This window comes from Rhinatrema bivittatum, chromosome 8 (assembly GCF_901001135.1).
Source record: "Rhinatrema bivittatum chromosome 8, aRhiBiv1.1, whole genome shotgun sequence".
Lineage (NCBI taxonomy): Eukaryota > Metazoa > Chordata > Amphibia > Gymnophiona > Rhinatrematidae > Rhinatrema > Rhinatrema bivittatum.
Genome location: NC_042622.1, coordinates 3,256,772 through 3,277,895, shown reverse-complemented (window position 1 = coordinate 3,277,895; position 21,124 = coordinate 3,256,772). Strand labels below are relative to the sequence as shown.

Here is a 21,124-nt window from a genome sequence, read left to right as displayed (position 1 = left end):
AGGTCTTAGGTGTGGGGCCTCTGCTGATGAACTGGATGTCCATGGAGATGGTGGGGTCACAGGCCAGGGTCTGGGGCAGTCTGGGTTCAGGTATATTTGGAGGCCAGTGGTGGTCAAGGCAGGCAGCATACAGAAATGGTCAGTAGTCAGGCAGTGGTCGGTGGCAGGCAGAGTTCAACCATCATCAGGAGTCAAACGATGGTCGAGCGTAGTCGAGTTCAAGCGTAGTCGAGTGTCAAGCAAGCTGAAGTCAGAACCTGAGATCTGTCCGAAGGACGGTGGGAAGGATAGGCAGGCAGGGAGGCGAGGAATGGCAGAGTTGGGCAGGAAGACTCAGAAGACACTACAGTACTGAAGACTGACCAGAAGACACAAACCTGTTGAAGAACTGAAGACTGACTATAAGACGAAGACCAGAAACGGGGGAATGACAACCAGGGACTGCCGAGACAAAGACCAGAAAAACAGGAACGAAGACCAGGAACATGCTGAAGCAACTTGCTGAGACATGGACTGCAGGGAGAAAGTCCCTTTTATGGACCAAAGCAGTGATGCCATCCATGGGCGCTGCGGGGCATTTCCAACCGCGGGCCCTTTAAGATTGAGGAGGGCGTGCGCCTAGGAGCAGCATCGGGATGAGTCAGCGGCATCTTGTCACAGGTGGCGTCGGTCTCACTTGAGTGTGGTGGCCTGCCACGTCGCAGTCTGTGTGATCTGTTATGGTATTGGGGCTGGAGGTAAGAGCAGTGATTGAAGGGGCCAATCCGCAAACCACCGAATGCAACACACATCAATACATTTTTTTTTTTTTTTAAACATTTGTTAACTGTCTATAACAGACCACTCTGAGCTAAGCAGTGTACAATATATAATAATATTTCATAACAATACTTATAAAACATTAAAAAAACCCAATTATGAAACAACTATTACAATTTATAATTACTAAAATTGCACATAAGACCCAATTAAAGCCTTTAGCAGTTTCTGAAAAACTCCCAGATGTTCTGAAGAATGCAGTGCCTCAGGCAACAAGTTCTACAATGTGGGTCCCATTATTGAAAATGCCCGATATCTTGTTTCACTTAAATGACCAACCTTAAGAGAAGGAACAACCAAGAGGGACTTTCCCTGAGAATGGAGAGTTCGGGATGAAGAATAATAATTCAACAGCCTAGCAAGATATCTAGATAAATAACAATCAGATATCATCAAATATAAAACAAAACAAGTTAAAAAAAGAAAATTCTAAAATAGCATATTAAAAAGATAAGAGTAAATTATAAATAAAGCACAATCCCTATAAATTATTAATAAAAGTAAAATAAAGTATTCATGATAAAATAAACCCTAATAACAAAAACAGCAAATGAAGCTGATTAAAAGATAAAACAATTAAATGGATGGGAATGCTTGCAAAAAAGTAAAGTCCTCAAGCTTTTTCTGAATTTAAAATAATTTTCCTCTATACTCAGATCCCAAGGAAAGGAATTCCAAAGTCTAGAAGCAAGATATGAAAAGCTGATTTCCTGAATAACTTAAAAGCTTGTCAGTATAGAGTCACAAACTTAAATATTATAAATGTAGCTATTAAAGGACCATCATACTAAGCACTACTGATACTGTAGACCTTCATTGCTTTATGTATAATCATTGATCCCAAAGTTCCAATATTTTTAAATATTTTTCTTGCAAATAAAATTAATAAACGCCCCACTTATGTTTGGTATGTTTGATATCTTTTAGTATTCAGTTCTTTTTATATTGCAGCTGGTATAACAAATCGCATCGATCCTGACACGCACCATGTTTCAAGTTAGAACACTGCTTCAGTGGATAATCTTGCATGGTAACACTTAATGAAATAAATGAAAACATAATACTAGCACATAGCTCACCAAGTAACACTACATATGCACCATCCTTTTAAACTTCACCAGTTCCATGGGTTCTGACCCGACCCTGGAAGCAATCCATCATTTTATTGACAGCTAATTTATCTAGGATATTTTCTATTGGCTCATAAAACCACAAATCGACATCATCAATTTGGGTATCATAATCCACTCCACTATTTGGGTATCATAATTCACTCCGATCCTGCGCAACGGTATGCCCATAATGTACCACCAATCATAAACAAGATTAAATGCAAATTGGACTCCTGGCTACCGTTTTCCCCATCTCTTATGGGTCGAGTGGCCTTAGTTAAAATGGTGCTAATCCCCAAAATGTTGTATGTACTTCAAATGGCCCCTCTCATCTTTAGACAGAAAGATCTGGACCTCCTGCTGCGCTTATTTTCTAGATTTCTATGGCAAAACCAAGATTGGCAATGTCTAAGATAATGACCCCAAAGGTTAAAGGAGTTCTGGGTTTTTCAAATTTGAGATATTATAACATGGCCTGTAATTTGCTGTCAGTGGGAGAATGACTGGGGGCAAACTGAGAGCCACCTGTCTCCACTTTGAATGTAACTTTATATACCCAATGGATACAGCTTTTGTCCTACATGTGAAGGAACTTAGAGATAGGGGAACAAGAGATATCTCCTCCTTTATTAATAATGTCACAGTAGATATCTATCCCTTTTCATATTTAATATCTATTTCCACACTGAATAGGAAGGACTTCCTCAATTATTTCCAATTGAAAAGCTATATCGAATGCTGAGGGTCGCTATACTTCGGTCCCTTTCCAAGGGCTGTATGACTTATATAAGAAAAGGCGGGTATCATTATCAATGCTGTACAAATATCTACTGTCAATCTCAAACTCTGTAATTTTGAGTTCTCTGGCTAGGGTTTGGAGTGTAGATCTGGCAATTGATTTAACTGATACTGATATTGTAAATAATACAATAACGCTGACTAAGGCAGCGCAGAGTATAACCTTACGGGAGATGCAGTATTATATTATCCATCGTATCTACTACCAGCCGCTTAAAGCCTTCAAAGTGGGCATTGTGCGCTAATGTGATAAAGAGGCAACAATGCTGCTTCACTGTTTATGTGGTTGCTCCAAAATTCAGATTTTCTGGGAATCTATTAAGAACAAAAGAAATTGCCATGCTGGGTCAGACCAAGGGTCCATCAAGCCCAGCATCCTGTTTCCAACAGAGGCCAAAACCAGGCCACAAGAACCTGGCAATTACCCAAACACTAAGAAGATCCCATGCTACTGATGCAATTAATAGCAGTGGCTATTCCCTAAGTAAACTTGATTAATAGCCATTAATGGACTTCTCCTCCAAGAACTTATCCAATCCTTTTTTAAACACAGCTACACTAACTGCACTAACCACATCCTCTGGCAATAAATTCCAGAGCTTTATTGTGCGTTGAGTGAAAAAGAATTTTCTCCGATTAGTCTCGTTCAAGACCTCTCATGATCTTAAAGACCTCTATCATATCTTCCCTCAGCTGTCTCTTCTCCAAGCTGAACAGCCCTAACCTCTTCAGACTTTCCTCATAGGAGAGCTGTTCCATCCCCTTTATCATTTTGGTTGCCCTTCTCTGTACCTTCTCCATTGCAATTATATCTTTTTTGAGATGTGGCAACCAGAATTGTACACAGTATTCAAGATGTGGTCTCACCATGGAGCGATACAGAGGCATTATGGCATTTTCCGTTTTATTAAACATTCCCTTCCTAATAATTCCTAACATTCTGTTTGCTTTTTTGACTGCTGCAGAGAGGCTGTCGGGATCCTGAAATGGGCAGAGAGCAGATCCATCTCTCCAGACCACTTATCTGCTTGAAATCAACAACTCCAGGGCCGACAAAGTGAGCAGGATATTTCATCCCCATGAGTGGGAACTCCACTAGGAAGTGGCCAATCAAATATTTTGCATTTGGAGTCTTCCCTGAATCGACCTCTTTGCAGCAGAACAGAACAGGAAAGTGGAACTATTCTGCTCGGTGTATCCCAGTGCACACCAACTAGCGCAGGACATGTTCCTAGTGGATTTGACGGAGGGTCTACTCTACGCTTTTCCTCTGATACCTCTCAGCTCCCGCACAGTCCAGAAGTGCATCGCAGAAAACGTGAACCTAATTCTCATCACCCAGCGTGGGCACGACAACCATGGTGCGCCTACCTAGTTCAACTATCGGTGAACCACCCAATCCCCCTGGGCAACAACCCATGTCTCCTCACCCAAGAGGGAGGTTCTCTGCTCCACCCGCTTCATTCATCTCTGAATCTCACTGCGTGAAGGTTGAAAGGCTTGTATTCCAACACCTGAACTTTGCTCCTCAGCTTCAGGATATTCTAGTCTCATCCAGGAAACCCTCAACAAGACTGAACTATAAGCAGAAATGGGCTTGCTATGCCTCCTGGTGCTCGGATAATAGCACAGACCCACTCACCTGCCCGCCGGAGCGTCTCCTGGACTACTTCCATCTGCTCTACTGGAAGGGGCTGGCCACACTTTGGTTCTCCTCTCAACGAAGTGCCAATCTCTTATCACCCACTCGTCTCCAGATTCATGAAAGGGGTGCTGTGTCTCCGACCATCGGTCCAAAAACTTCCAGTTCCATGGGATATAAACGTAGTGCTAGAGCAATTAATGCTACCACCCTTTGAAAAATGGACACTTGTCATCCCAGGTTCCTCTCCTGGAAGGTACTCTTTTAGTTGCCCTCACCTCCGCAAGGCGCATCAGCGAGCTACAAGCCCTGGTACACTACACACCCTACCTGGAGTTTTACCATGACAAGGTTACACTGCGTACGCATTCTGCCTTCCTCCCAAAGGTGGTTTCAGCTTTCCATATCAAGCAATCCATTGCTCTACCAACTTTTTACCCAAAGCCTCATGCCAATGAAGGCGAGCATAGACTCCACACTCTGGATTGTAAACGAGCGCTCGCTTATTATAAACGTACTCATTTTGACCACAGAGCCTCCCAGCTCTTCATCTCCTTTAACCCAAATGCCCCAGGACTCCCTGTATCCAAAAGAACGCTCTCATCCTGGATCTCGAACTGCATTCAATTCTGCTATCAAAAGCGATCAGAGACCCTATCCGACACCCCTAAAGCACATTGCGTCTGTGCTATGGCTGCTTCAATAGCTCATCTCCATGAGGTATCTTTTCTGGACATTTGCAAAGCAGCCACATGGTCCTCACTACATACGTTCACATCTCACTACTGTTTAGACGGGCAGTCTGCTGATGACGCATACATGGGAAGGACAATTCTCAAGTCAAGCACATCTTGAGCACAGTGACAACAGCACATAAGAACTGTCCGCCTATTGTCTACCATCTTGATTGCACTGTCTCGCTTCATCATGAGCACATGATAAGAGAAATTTGCACTCAATACTTCAGCTGGGACTCCCAGACAGCATGGCTAATTCATGCTGCTTATCTAAGGGAAAAGAGCAAGTTTGCTTACCGTAAATGGTGTTTTCCGTACATAGCAGATGAATTAACCATACTGACCCTCCCGCCTCCCTGGACAGTTCCAGCATTGCATCTCGTCTTGCTTGGATATGGACGGAGGAGACTTGGGGAAATGCGGGAAGATAAAGCAGGCGCACCTCACTGACAAAGTTCAGTGATCTTTGAGAGCTCCACCACCTAGAGGAATGGAGGACGTCCCAGACAGCATGGCTAATTCATCTGCTATCTACGGAAAACACCGTTTATGGTAAGCAAACTTACTCTTCCTGGAGGAAAGGCCAAATACTGGAAGCAGTCTCCACAGCTTCCAGCTCTGGATAAGAAAAGGTGATAGAAAAATACTTCCTTCCCTCTGAAATAGAGAAAAATTCAAACTGGGGAAAAACCTTGCTTCACATCAGTTGGGCACTCTAACTTCCTCGTGGTCTGGGTGAAAAGGTGCACAGCCCCTCCTGACTACTCTGAGTAGGAGTTTCAGTCTCCCAGGAAGGGTACATGTCAAAAGTGTACAAGATTCAGAAAACTGCAAAAGTCCTTCCACCTTTCTCTTTCCCAACCAGTCTTATTAGAGGAACTGGCAGGGCAGTGTCTCTCCCTCTCTGTGCTAGACTAGGGGGCCTAACTTGGAGAGCCACTGAAATAGCTCCTTCTTCCTCAAAAGCAAATCTACACTGCCACACCTCACATACTCCTAGCCCCTACTTCTAGGAAATGGGTCCTCCCATCTCAGAAAGCTGTTATGATGCTGTATAATTCCTATCACAAGGATCTAGGGCCATTCAATGGAGACAAGGAGGTCTCTACATTTCAAAACATCTTGGAAGAGAGCAACATTCTAGTGCACCATTTAAAACATTGTTTTTCTGTACACATCATTATGTGCTTGTAAAAGCTATGAATGGAACATAAAGTTATTTAAAACCAAAACAGAAATGAGGAATAACATTGGGCAGTTGCAATAGTCCAGTAGAGACGTCTATGTGCATCCCCCAAGGCCACTACCCGGCAGTGCGTTAGAACCCATGGGTTGCCCTTGCACAGGATTACTACTGGCCCCTGAGTTCTCAAACTGCTTAAGGTGCTGGAATTTAGGAGGGTGCAGCTGCTTCTCAACTGAGGGATTCTCCTGGTTATTAGCCATGCACTGAGTCCAAAAAGTGGAGAGATCTAAAGAAAGGAATAGAAAGGGGTGCTCGGGGCAGGGCTAAGGAACATTGGCTGATCTGTGTGGGGCGAGGAGGAGGATGTCTCTGTACTAGAATAGCAGGGCTGTGGGGTGGAGGGATCCTCCTTACCGCATATGGTATAACTGTGGTGTATTGACAGAGGTATGGGGGAGGGGTTCTCAGCACTGAAATAGTAGGAGATGCTGCATGGTAGGAATGAGGTGCACTGGCTGTGTGTGTGTGTGTGGGGTGGGGAGAGAGCTGAGTACTGAAATATCAGAAGGGGCTGCAGGGCAGGAGTGAGGTGCACTGGCAGAGTGTAACGCCCCTCACCTCTAATTTGAAGCCCCTCTGACATTGCCTCCGTTATCATACTGCATCCAAAGAACATGGTTGAACTTCATGTAGCTATGAACTCCTTTTAGAGGTCCTCCGTCCGGAACTTCCTGTGGTGCTGGCTGTGACATCACATCCTGCATGAGTATATAAGGAAGTCCCTTGCAACCAGCCAGCACCTTAGCAACAGGTCTCCCTGCTTTATAGAGTGTGTTGCTTTGTCTTTTATTCCGTTCCTGTTTGTGCTTCATTCCTGTTCCTGAAGTGCTTCCTGTGTTCCTGATCCTGCCTGTGGCTCCGGTCCTTGTTTCTGTGTGTGTCTCCTGTTCCTTCCCTGTCCGAGCCCCCTTGCTGTGTCTCTCCTGCTTCCTCCCATTATTTGTATGCTTATCTCCTTCAGTCTGACCTCCCATGTTTAACTTCTGCATGGTATCTGACTTTGCCTGAATGCCGCCTAGCTCAAACACTGCCTGGATTACAACTCTACCAAACTCTGCCAACCCTGCCCAGTGGCGTATCCTCAGACCTTCCTTAAGTTCTGCCAGCCTCTGAACCCAAGTGTTCAACTTGTGGAGAAAAGGGTTGGTAAGGGTGAAGACTAGACCCAGACCCCGAGCATGTCCACTTACTGAGTGGGCCTAGTTGGTTCGCCTGCTAGGTTCAGTCAATCATGCCTCAGTCCAAGGCTCACCAGCCATGACACATTGCTGAGGCCATGAGCTCAACAGAGTCCCCTGCAGCTCAAGTCATACCAGAATTGACCCTCGGAGTCCAACAACAACAGGAGCAACTTCAACAAATTGCAAGCCTTTTACAGGAAATGGCTGGCCGGATGGAAGCTCATCTCCTGCACTGGCTCCTCCTGTTCTGCCACCACCAGCCCCATCCACATCTCTGGGCCTATCCCGCATTTGGCGCCTCTGCAGAGGTTTGACGTCCTGCAGAGGTATTTTAAATCAGTGCCTCATGCATTTTGAACTACAAGCTTCCATTTTCCCACTGACTGCACTAAAAATCACATTCATCCTTTCAATGCTGTCGGGCTCTGCTCTAGCTTGGGCTTACCACTTTGGGAGTGAGATGACCCTTTAGACGCGTTCCTCAATCAGTTTAGGTGCATTTTGTATGAACCCGGCCACTCCTCATCAGCCGTTTCAGAACTCCTCCTCCTTAAGCAGGAAACCCTGTCCACAGATGATTATGCCATTCGATTCAGAACCCTAGCTTCTGAACTGTGCTGGAATGAAGAGAGCCTCACTGCAATTTTTTGGCAAGGCCTAGCAGATCACATTAAAGATGAGCTGGCAGGATGAGACACTTCCACCGGGCTGAAGACCTCATTGCCTTAGCCATAAAAATTGACCTCTGGTTCCAGGAACGGGCCAAGGAGAAGGACTCCTATCGACAGCAGGACTCCTATCGACAGCATCTAAAACTGGCCCCCATGTTCCAGCATTTCTTGGTGGCCCCACCCAAGAACCCACATTCCAGTGGAAACACTGAGAGGAGAGGATCACCTTGCTGGTGGCTGAAAGGAATCAGTAAATTTTTGCTTGGGACATTGACTTTTTTAAAAGTATTGGGGCAAAGTTAACTATTTGGGAATATTATTTAGTGTGTTTGTGCCTTTAATAGTCAGAAAGGCAGTGAATAAACAAGTTAGACTGTTTGCATTTTTAAATAGTCAGTCAATAAGGTAGCAGTAGGTAGGCAGTGAATACACAAGTTAGACTGTTTGTATTTTTAGTCAGTCAATAAGGTAGCAGTAGGTAGGCAGTGAATAAACAAGTTAGACTGTTTGTATTTTTAGTCTGCAGAACTGAGTGTTCTCCAGACTTTTAAAGAGCTGAGTGTTTTTATTTAATACTAACTGAGTGCATTGTATTGAAAAAAAAAAAAAAACCCACAAAAAAAAAAACCCCAAAACCCCACAAAAAAGTAGCCAGAAGCTAGAAATAAGCTAGGAGCAGTATATACCAAAGTAAAAAAGTTGAATAGTTCAGCTCAGTTACTCACCTTGGAAAGGTGTTGAGGTAGTGTGATTAGGTTTGAATAGGGACCAACATTTGTTAATCAAGGGAGCTGTGAGTCACTCAGGCTGACTAACTGAAGTTAGACTGTTTGTATTTCCCAACCCTCCCACCTCTCGCCCACCCACCCCTAGCTCATCCCTTAATTTATAGGCAGGTGCCACTTTCACAAAAAAAAAAAAAAAAAAATCAACAAAAACTTTATTGAGAATTCGATCAGACCCCGGTAGGCCACTACCAGACATATAGTGAATTCATTAATACATTTAAAGGACGTTAATTAGACAGATTCCTACTCCCATAGCAACCTAAAACTTAACTAGGAACTGATCAAAACTGAGATGAAGGCAGCAGTCCAGCAGCAAGAGGGGGGCTTCCCAGTCTTTTGCATCGAGTGTCACATGTATGATTTTTTACCCACCGGTGAGAAGTTGTACATGTGCATGCGATGCAAAGAGCTTCTGGCTCTCAGAGAACGAGTCCGATCTCTGGAGGCTAGAGTGGCAGACCTGGAGGAGCTGAGGGAGACAGAGAGGTATATAGATGAGACCTTCAGGGACATAGTAGTCAAGTCCCAACTTCAGACTGGCAGCCCTGGCGCTGCCTTGGAGGAAGAAGGTCTCATGATGGGAGAGCACCAACCAGGTGTAGCAGGAAAGGATCCTGTAGCAAGGACCTGCTCTCTAGGTGATGCATTGTCCTTTCGCACTGAGGATATCTCCCCAAGGCCTACTGCCCAGGAGGGAAGGGTTAGGTCGGCCGTCATAGTTGGTGATTCGATTATTAGGAATGTAGATAGCTGGGTGGCTGGTGGGCGTGAGGATCGCCTGGTAACATGCCTACCTGGTGCGAAGGTGGCGGACCTCACGCGTCACCTAGATAGGATTTTAAACAGTGCTGGGGAGGAGCCGGCTGTCGTGGTACACATGGGCACCAACGACATAGGAAAATGTGGCAGGGAGGTTCTGGAAGCCAAATTTAGGCTCTTAGGTAGAAAGCTTAAATCCAGAACCTCCAGGGTAGCATTCTCTGAAATGCTCCCTATTCCACGTGCAGGTCACCAGAGGCAGGCAGAGCTCCGGAGTCTCAATGCGTGGATGAGACGATGGTGCAAGGAAGAGGGATTCAGTTTTGTTAGGAACTGGGGAACCTTTTGGGGAAGGGGGAGTCTCTTCCGAAGGGATGGGCTCCACCTTAACCAGGGTGGAACCAGACTGCTGGCGCTAACCTTTAAAAAGGAGATAGAGCAGCTTTTAAACTAGAACAAAGGGGAAAGCCGACAGTCGCTCAGCAGCGCATGGTTCGGAGAGAGGTATCTTCAAAGGATACTAATGATGCATTAGAATTAGGGCATCCCGACAGTGAGGTTCCAATAATTAGAAAAGTAGTCCAAGTGCCTGTAACTAAAAACTCACCTGAGCTAAAAAATTCTAACTTATCCCTATCAATTAAAAAGCAGAATGAAAATACAAACAAAAAACAAACTTTGAAATGTTTGTATGCTAATGCCAGAAGTCTAAGAAGTAAGATGGGAGAATTAGAATGTATAGCAGTGAATGATGACATAGACTTAATTGGCATCTCAGAGACATGGTGGAAAGAGGATAACCAATGGGACAGTGCTATACCGGGGTACAAATTATATCGCAATGACAGAGAGGAGCACTCGGGAGGAGGTGTGGCGCTTTATGTCCGGGATGGCATAGAGTTCAACAGGATAAACATCCTGCATGAGACTAAATACAAAATTGAATCTTTATGGGTAGAAATCCCTTGTGTATCAGGGAAGACTACAGTGATAGGGGTATACTACCGTCCACCTGGTCAAGATGGTGAGATGGACAGTGAAATGCTAAGAGAAATTAGGGAAGCTAACCAAATTGGTAGTGCAGTAATAATGGGAGACTTCAATTACCCCAATATAGACTGGGTAAATGTATCATCGGGTCACGCTAGAGAGATAACGTTCCTGGATGGAATAAATGATAGCTTTATGGAGCAATTGGTTCAGGAACCGACGAGAGAGGGAGCAATTTTAGATCTAATTCTCAGTGGAGCACAGGACTTGGTGAGAGAGGTAACGGTGGTGGGGCCGCTTGGCAATAGTGATCATAATATGATCAAATTTGATTTAATGACTGGAAAAGGAACAGTGTGCAAATCCAAGGCTCTCGTGCTAAACTTTCAAAAGGGAAACTTTGATAAAATGAGAAAAATTGTTAGAAAAAAACTGAAAGGAGCAGCTACAAAAGTAAAAAATGTCCAAGAGGCGTGGTCATTGTTAAAAAATACCATTCTAGAAGCACAGTCCAGATGTATTCCACACATTAAGAAAGGTGGAAACGATTACCGGCATGGTTAAAAGGGGAGGTGAAAGAAGCTATTTTAGCCAAAAGATCTTCATTCAAAAATTGGAAGGATCCAACAGAAGAAAATAGGATAAAGCATAAACATTGGCAAGTTAAATGTAAAACATTGATAAGACAGGCTAAGAGAGAATTTGAAAAGAAGTTGGCTGTAGAGGCAAAAACTCACAGTAAAAACTTTTTTAAATATATCCGAAGCAGAAAGCCTGTGAGGGAGTCAGTTGGACCGTTAGATGATCGAGGGGTTAAAGGGGCACTTAGAGAAGATAAGGCCATCGCGGAAAGATTTAATGATTTCTTTGCTTCGGTGTTTACTGAAGAGGATGTTGGGGAGGTACTCGTACTGGAGAAGGTTTTCATGGGTAATGATTCAGATGGACTGAATCAAATCACGGTGAACCTAGAAGATGTGGTAGGCCTGATTGACAAACTGAAGAGTAGTAAATCACCTGGACCGGATGGTATACACCCCAGAGTTCTGAAGGAACTAAAAAATGAAATTTCAGACCTATTATTTATTTATTTATTTATTTAAAATTTTTATATACCGACATTCATCCAGGATATCACATCGGTTCACAGTGTAACGCAAATATACGCCATGCATGACGCTTTACATGGAACAGATAAAACATGTTAACAAGGGAATAAAGGGGTAAGAGAACATGGGATAAATTGCATTAAATATTAAACAAGAATTGCAATTATATACATATGTACAATGTTGAGAGAACTGAGAGAAAAGGGATTTGAGAATATTAAGGGGGGAGGGGGGAGTGGAGAGCAGAGGGGAGAAGACTGGAGGATAGCAAATGTAACCCCATTATTTAAAAAGGGCTCCTGGGGCGATCCGGGAAACTACAGACCGGTTAGCCTGACTTCAGTGCCAGGAAAAATAGTGGAAAGTGTTCTAAACATCAAAATCACAGAACATATAGAAAGACATGGTTTAATGGAACAAAGTCAGCATGTCTTTACCCAGGGCAAGTCTTGCCTTACAAATCTGCTGCACTTTTTTGAAGGAGTTAATACACATGTGGATAAAGGTGAACCGGTAGATATAGTATACTTGGATTTTCAGAAGGCGTTTGACAAAGTTCCTCATGAGAGGCTTCTAGGAAAAGTAAAAAGTCATGGGATAGGTGGCGATGTCCTTTCGTGGATTGCAAACTGGCTAAAAGACAGGAAACAGAGAGTAGGATTAAATGGACAATTTTCTCAGTGGAAGGGAGTGGACAGTGGAGTGCCTCAGGGATCTGTATTGGGACCCTTACTTTTCAATATATTTATAAATGATCTGGAAAGAAATACGACGAGTGAGATAATCAAATTTGCAGATGATACAAAATTGTTCAGAGTAGTTAAATCACAAGCGGATTGTGATAAATTGCAGGAAGACTCGTGAGGCTGGAAAATTGGGCATCGAAATGGCAGATGAAATTTAATGTGGATAAGTGCAAGGTGATGCATATAGGGAACATAAGAACATAAGAAATTGCCATGCTGGGTCAGACCAAGGGTCCATCAAGCCCAGCATCCTGTTTCCAACAGAGGCCAAAACCAGGCCACAAGAACCTGGCAATTACTCAAACACTAAGCAGAACCCATGCTACTGATGAAATTAATAGCAGTGGCTATTCCCTAAGTATAATTGATTAATAGCCATTAATGGACTTCTCCTCCAAGAACTTATCCAAACCTTTTTTGAACCCAGCTACACTAACTGCACTAACCACATCCTCTGGCAACAAATTCAATGCTATAGTTACACAATGTTAGGTTCCATATTAGGTGCTACTACCCAAGAAAGAGATCTAGGCGCCATAGTGGATAACACATTTAAATCGTCGGCTCAGTGTGCTGCGGCAGTCAAAAAAGCAAACAGAATGTTGAGAATTATTAGAAAGAGAATGGTGAATAAAACGGAAAATGTCATAATGCCTCTGTATCGCTCCATGGTGAGACTTCACCTTGAATATTGTGTATAATTCTGGTCGCCGCATCTCAAAAAAGATATAATTGCGATGGAGAAGGTACAGAGAAGGGCTACCAAAATGATAAGGGGAATGGAACAGCTCCCCTATGAGGAAAGACTAAAGAGGTTAGGACTTTTCAGCTTGGAGAAGAGACGGCTGAGGGGGGATATGATAGAGATGTTTAAAATCATGAGAGGTCTAGATCGGGTAGATGTGAATCAGTTATTTATTCTTTCGGATAATAGAAAGACTAGGGGGCACTCCATGAAGTTAGCATGGGGTACATTTAAAACTAATCGGAGAAAGTTCTTTTTTACTCAACGCGCAATTAAACTCTGGAATTTGTTGCCAGAGGATATGGTTAGTGCTGTTAGTATAGCTGTGTTTAAAAAAGGATTGGATAAGTTCTTGGAGGAGAAGTCCATTACCTGCTATTAAGTAGAGATGTGAATCGTGTCCTCGATCGTCTTAACGATCGATTTCGGCTGGGAGGGGGAGGGAATCGTATTGTTGCCGTTTGGGTGTGTAAACTATCGTGAAAAATCGTTAAAATCGTGAGCCGGCACACTAAACCCCCCTAAAACCCACCCCGACCCTTTAAATTAAATCCCCCACCCTCCTGAACCCCCCCCCAAATGCTTTAAATTACCTGGGGATCCGGCGGTGGTCCAGAACGGCGGCGGTCCGGAACGGCCCCCTCAATAGAATCGTGTTGTCTTCAGCCGGCGCCATTTTTCAAAATGGCCGCCGCAAAATGGCGGTGGCCATAGACAAAAACGATTCGACGGAGGAGGTCGTTCCGGACCCCCGCTGGACTTTTGGCAAGTCTTGTGGGGGTCAGGAGGCCCCCCCAAGCTGGCCAAAAGTTTCCTGGGAGTCCAGCGGGGTTCCGGGAGCGATTTCTCGCCGCGAATCGTTTTCGTACGGAAAATGGCGCCGGCAGGAGATCGAGTGCAGGAGGTCGTTCAGCGGCGGTCCGGAACCCCCGCTGAACGACCTCCTGCAGTCGATCTCCTGCCTGCGCCATTTTCCGTACGAAAACGATTCACGGCGAGAAATCGCTCCCGGAACCCCACTGGACTCCCAGGAAACTTTTGGCCAGCTTGGGGGGGCCTCCTGACCCCCACAAGACTTGCCAAAAGTCCAGCGGGGGTCCGGAACGACCTCCTCCGTCGAATCGTTTTTGTCTATGGCCGCCGCCATTTTGCGGCGGCCATTTTGAAAAATGGCGCCGGCTGAAGACAACACGATTCTATTGAGGGGGCCGTTCCGAACCGCCGCCGTTCTGGACCACCGCCGGATCCCCAGGTAATTTAAAGCATTGGGGGGGGGTTCGGGAGGGTGGGGGATTTAATTTAAAGGGTCGGGGGTGGGTTTTAGGGGGTTTTAGTGTGCCGGTTTTCCTGCCCTCCCCCTTCCCCCGATTTACGATTTTTTAACGATAAATCGGGGGAATTGGTATTGTATCATGGCCCTAACGATTTTTTGACGATTTAAAATATATCGGACGATATTTTAAATCGTCAAAAAACGATTCACATCCCTACTATTAAGTTCACTTAGAGAATAGCACTGCCATTAGCAATGGTTACATGGAATAGACTTAGTTTTTGGGTACTTGCCAGGTTCTTATGGCCTGGATTGGCCACTGTTGGAAACAGGATGCTGGGCTTGATGGACCCTTGGTCTGACCCAGTATGGCAATTTCTTATGTTCTTAATATTTTTTTCTTTTGTACTTTATTCTTATTCTGGATATTCCTTTGGATCTTAAGGGTATATTTTTGTTTGGACATTATCTGTATATTATTTTCGTATGTTTTTATCAGCATCAGTATTGTAATCACACCGTGATTTGTGTTACATGTTGAAAACTGATACAAAATAACAGGTTAAAAAACAAAACAAAAAAAAAACAATGACCAGCACCATATTTCAAATGAGGAGACAAAGTTTGGCTGAGTAACCACAACCTCCGACTAAAATCATTGGTCCCTTTCCAGTATTGTGACAAGTGGGACCCATCTCATATCAGCTGAAGTTGCTTTCCATGATCAAGGACCATAACGTCTTTTACGCATCCTTACTCAAGCATCCCATTCCATCCCTGAGGAAGACACAGGGCTTAGTTCTAAAGTATCAGAGGGGGCTGCGGGACAGGAGTGAGCTGCACTGGCAGTATGGGTGTAGGTGGGGAGCGGGGAGATTGTGGTACTAGGGCAGGAGTGAGGTGCACTGGCAGTGTGCGTCAAGGGTCATGGTACTGAAGTATCAGAGGGGGCTATGGGACAGGAGTGAGGTGCACTGGCAGTGTGCGTGAGGGGTCATGGTACTGAAGTATCAGAGGGAGCTGCGGGACAGGAGTGAAGGTCACTGGAGTAAGTGTTTGTGTGTCAGGGGTATCAGAGGAGTATTAGAGGACCTTCAGGGCAGGAGTGAGGTGCACTGGCAGTGTGCGTCAAGGGTCATGGTACTGAAGTATCAGAGGGGGCTATGGGACAGGAGTCAGGTGCACTGGCAGTGTGTGTGAGGGGTCATGGTACTGAAGTATCAGAGGGGGCTGCAGGACAGGAGTCAGGTGCACTGGCAGTGTGTGTGAGGGGTCATGGTACTGAAGTATCAGAGGGGGCTGCAGGACAGGAGTCAGGTGCACTGGCAGTGTGTGTGAGGGGTCATGGTACTGAAGTATCAGAGGGGGCTGCAGGACAGGAGTGAGGTGCACTGGCAGTGTGTGTGAGGGGTCATGGTACTGAAGTATCAGCGGGGGCTGCGGGACAGGAGTGAGGTGCACTGGCAGTGTGTGTGAGGGGTCATGGTACTGAAGTATCAGAGGGGGCTATGGGACAGGAGTGAAGGTCACTGCAGTATGTGTTTGTGTCAGGGGTATCAGAGGAGTATTAGAGGACCTTCAGGGCAGGAGTGAGGTGCACTGGCAGTGTGTGTGAGGGGTCATGGTACTGAAGTATCAGAGGGGGCTGCGGGGCAGGAGTGAGGTGCACTGGCAGTGTGTGTGAGGGGTCATGGTACTGAAGTATCAGAGGAGGCTACGGGACAGGAGTGAAGGTCACTGCAGTATGTGTTTGTGTCAGGGGTATCAGAGGAGTATTAGAGGACTTTCAGGGCAGGAGTGAGGTGCACTGGCAGTGTGTGTGAGGGGTCATGGTACTGAAGTATCAGAGGGGGCTATGGGACAAGAGTGAAGGTCACTGCAGTATGTGTTGGTGTCAGGGGTATCAGAGGAGTATTAGAGGACCTTCAGGGCAGGAGTGAGGTGCACTGGCAGTGTGTGTGAGGGGTCATGGTACTGAAGTATCAGAAGGGGCTGCAGGACAGGAGTGAGGTGCACTGGCAGTGTGTGTGAGGGGTCATGGTACTGAAGTATCAGAGGGGGCTGCGGGACAGGAGTGAGGTGCACTGGCAGTGTGTGTGAGGGGTCATGGTACTGAAGTATCAGAGGGGGCTATGGGACAGGAGTGAAGGTCACTGCAGTATGTGTTTGTGTCAGGGGTATCAGAGGAGTATTAGAGGACCTTCAGGGCAGGAGTGAGGTGCACTGGCAGTGTGTGTGAGGGGTCATGGTACTGAAGTATCAGAGGGGGCTGCGGGACAGGAGTGAGGTGCACTGGCAGTGTGTGTGAGGGGTCATGGTACTGAAGTATCAGAGGGGGCTACGGGACAGGAGTGAAGGTCACTGCAGTATGTGTTTGTGTCAGGGGTATCAGAGGAGTATTAGAGGACTTTCAGGGCAGGAGTGAGGTGCACTGGCAGTGTGTGTGAGGGGTCATGGTACTGAAGTATCAGAGGGGGCTACGGGACAGGAGTGAAGGTCACTGCAGTATGTGTTTGTGTCAGGGGTATCAGAGGAGTATTAGAGGACCTTCAGGGCAGGAGTGAGGTGCACTGGCAGTAAGTGTTTGTGTCAGGGGTATCAGAGGAGTATTAGAGGACCTTCAGGGCAGGAGTGAGGTGCACTGGCAGTAAGTGTTTGTGTCAGGGGTATCAGAGGAGTATTAGAGGACCTTCAGGGCAGGAGTGAGGTGCACTGGCAGTAAGTGTTTGTGTCAGGGGTATCAGAGGAGTATTAGAGGACCTTCAGGGCAGGAGTGAGGTGCACTGGCAGTAAGTGTTTGTGTCAGGGGTATCAGAGGAGTATTAGAGGACCTTCAGGGCAGGAGTGAGGTGCACTGGCAGTAAGTGTTTGTGTCAGGGGTATCAGAGGAGTATTAGAGGACTTTCAGGGCAGGAGTGAGGTGCACTGGCAGTAAGTGTTTGTGTCAGGGGTATCAGAGGAGTATTAGAGGACCTTCAGGGCAGGAGTGAGGTGCACTGGCAGTAAGTGTTTGTGTCAGGGGTATCAGAGGAGTATTAGAGGACTTTCAGGGCAGGAGTGAGGTGCACTGGCAGTAAGTGTTTGTGTCAGGGGTATCAGAGGAGTATTAGAGGACCTTCAGGGCAGGAGTGAGGTGCACTGGCAGTAAGTGTTTGTGTCAGGGGTATCAGAGGAGTATTAGAGGACCTTCAGGGCAGGAGTGAGGTGCACTGGCAGTAAGTGTTTGTGTCAGGGGTATCAGAGGAGTATTAGAGGACCTTCAGGGCAGGAGTGAGGTGCACTGGCAGTAAGTGTTTGTGTCAGGGGTATCAGAGGAGTATTAGAGGACCTTCAGGGCAGGAGTGAGGTGCACTGGCAGTAAGTGTTTGTGTCAGGGGTATCAGAGGAGTATTAGAGGACCTTCAGGGCAGGAGTGAGGTGCACTGGCAGTAAGTGTTTGTGTCAGGGGTATCAGAGGAGTATTAGAGGACTTTCAGGGCAGGGGTGAGGTGCACTGGCAGTAAGTGTTTGTGTCAGGGGTATCAGAGGAGTATTAGAGGACCTTCAGGGCAGGAGTGAGGTGCACTGGCAGTAAGTGTTTGTGTCAGGGGTATCAGAGGAGTATTAGAGGACCTTCAGGGCAGGAGTGAGGTGCACTGGCAGTAAGTGTTTGTGTCAGGGGTATCAGAGGAGTATTAGAGGACCTTCAGGGCAGGAGTGAGGTGCACTGGCAGTAAGTGTTTGTGTCAGGGGTATCAGAGGAGTATTAGAGGACCTTCAGGGCAGGAGTGAGGTGCACTGGCAGTAAGTGTTTGTGTCAGGGGTATCAGAGGAGTATTAGAGGACCTTCAGGGCAGGAGTGAGGTGCACTGGCAGTAAGTGTTTGTGTCAGGGGTATCAGAGGAGTATTAGAGGACTTTCAGGGCAGGAGTGAGGTGCACTGGCAGTAAGTGTTTGTGTCAGGGGTATCAGAGGAGTATTAGAGGACCTTCAGGGCAGGAGTGAGGTGCACTGGCAGTAAGTGTTTGTGTCAGGGGTATCAGAGGAGTATTAGAGGACCTTCAGGGCAGGAGTGAGGTGCACTGGCAGTAAGTGTTTGTGTCAGGGGTATCAGAGGAGTATTAGAGGACCTTCAGGGCAGGAGTGAGGTGCACTGGCAGTAAGTGTTTGTGTCAGGGGTATCAGAGGAGTATTAGAGGACCTTCAGGGCAGGGGTGAGGTGCACTGGCAGTAAGTGTTTGTGTCAGGGGTATCAGAGGAGTATTAGAGGACCTTCAGGGCAGGGGTGAGGTGCACTGGCAGTAAGTGTTTGTGTCAGGGGTATCAGAGGAGTATTAGAGGACCTTCAGGGCAGGGGTGAGGTGCACTGGCAGTAAGTGTTTGTGTCAGGGGTATCAGAGGAGTATTAGAGGACCTTCAGGGCAGGGGTGAGGTGCACTGGCAGTAAGTGTTTGTGTCAGGGGTATCAGAGGAGTATTAGAGGACCTTCAGGGCAGGAGTGAGGTGCACTGGCAGTAAGTGTTTGTGTCAGGGGTATCAGAGGAGTATTAGAGGACCTTCAGGGCAGGAGTGAGGTGCACTGGCAGTAAGTGTTTGTGTCAGGGGTATCAGAGGAGTATTAGAGGACCTTCAGGGCAGGAGTGAGGTGCACTGGCAGTAAGTGTTTGTGTCAGGGGTATCAGAGGAGTATTAGAGGACTTTCAGGGCAGGAGTGAGGTGCACTGGCAGTAAGTGTTTGTGTCAGGGGTATCAGAGGAGTATTAGAGGACCTTCAGGGCAGGAGTGAGGTGCACTGGCAGTAAGTGTTTGTGTCAGGGGTATCAGAGGAGTATTAGAGGACCTTCAGGGCAGGAGTGAGGTGCACTGGCAGTAAGTGTTTGTGTCAGGGGTATCAGAGGAGTAGTAAAGGACTTTCAGGGCAGGAGTGAGGTGCACTGGCAGTAAGTGTTTGTGTCAGGGGTATCAGAGGAGTATTAGAGGACTTTCAGGGCAGGAGTGAGGTGCACTGGCAGTAAGTGTTTGTGTCAGGGGTATCAGAGGAGTATTAGAGGACCTTCAGGGCAGGGGTGAGGTGCACTGGCAGTAAGTGTTTGTGTCAGGGGTATCAGAGGAGTATTAGAGGACCTTCAGGGCAGGAGTGAGGTGCACTGGCAGTAAGTGTTTGTGTCAGGGGTATCAGAGGAGTATTAGAGGACCTTCAGGGCAGGAGTGAGGTGCACTGGCAGTAAGTGTTTGTGTCAGGGGTATCAGAGGAGTATTAGAGGACCTTCAGGGCAGGAGTGAGGTGCACTGGCAGTGTGTGTGAGGGGTCATGGTACTGAAGTATCAGAGGGGGCTGCGGGACAGGAATGAGATGCAATGGATTGAACTAGGAATAAGATAAAGAATTCTGTAGCAACTGGTAAGGAGGTGAAAGTGTGGGTAGAGGACATCATTGTGTTCATAACTAATCCTTTTTTAACACTTGCATTTTTTCAGATCATTAAAGAGCTAAAGAAAGAAATCTCAGATCTCCTACTGAAACGGTTACTTCTGCTTGAAATCCGGAGGGAGGTGAGACAGGAGATCTTTGCTGAAGTCCTGCTTCAGAGGCCCAAGTATGTTGAACTCCAGGGTGCCATGGATCTCAGACATAGTTCCAGGGCTATGTGTAGGCTGCATTGCCTCTGTGGCGTGTCAGGGCAGGTGCATTGCATTATGGCACACCTTTATCTGATGGTGAATCTTGCACATTGTAGGTACGAACAAGGACATGTCTTGCTCCCCTGAATCCATGTGCTCTCTCTTTCTGTCTTTCTGTGTCTCTCTCTCTTTATATGTTTTTGTCTTTGTGTGTCTCAAGAGTGAAGAGGCTTCGCTGTAGCAATTTGTTTGTGTGTTCACTGTGCAATACATTAAGAGGATAATGCACATAAAAAGGCTTTTTGGAAATTGCTGCAGGGGTGTGTGTGTAAAAGTACAAGCAGAAGTGATTTTGCACACACATCTGGACAATAAGGAAGATGGCTCCAACAGGTGCAGAAAGAAGTGCTTGGAGCGGATATGACTTTCTGCTTTCTCCACCCCGACTCCATGTACCGGAGTGTGAGAAAAGCACACACAACATATGGTTCACTCGTATTCTACCTGCATAGTCCCTAGTTCATTTTCAAAGTGTGATTTGTGCACAAAACAGGGTTCTGTGTCCATAAAATCCGAAGAGGGCAATTTTCTTTATCTAATGGTGTTGCAAAGTAAGTGGATACTTTTGTGCCCACAGACATTTATTTATTTATTTATTCGCATTTATTTTTATATGCCGATAATCGTTTGGAACATCTAATCACTTTACAGAAAAAGTAATGTAGCCACAGGCTTTACAATCAATATAGCACATTGTATAATAATTCAAATGCCAATATTCAAAGGGAACAAGGTAGGAAGTTTCCCCTTTTGAAAATTGCGTACAAGTGCCCACGTGCTTTGCAAAAGATTCAGTGTCTGAGCACTGTTTACTCTCCCCGGGATGTTGAGTGTCCCGTCCATGACC

General features: G+C 46.1%; 1 protein-coding gene across 2 annotated transcripts in view; it reads left to right on the top strand.

The window, feature by feature from the left end:
* C8H20orf96 (chromosome 8 C20orf96 homolog) overlaps positions 1-21,124 on the top strand; it is a 204,119-nt gene that overhangs the window by 159,792 nt on the left and 23,203 nt on the right. Inside the window, exon 9 of one of the 2 annotated variants that reach the window (XM_029613266.1) lies at positions 20,074-20,148. In XM_029613266.1, coding sequence (XP_029469126.1) covers positions 20,074-20,148 — 75 coding nt within the window. Of the gene's footprint in view, positions 1-20,073; positions 20,193-21,124 lie in introns of both variants that reach the window. The other variant, XM_029613265.1, reaches the window with a different exon arrangement.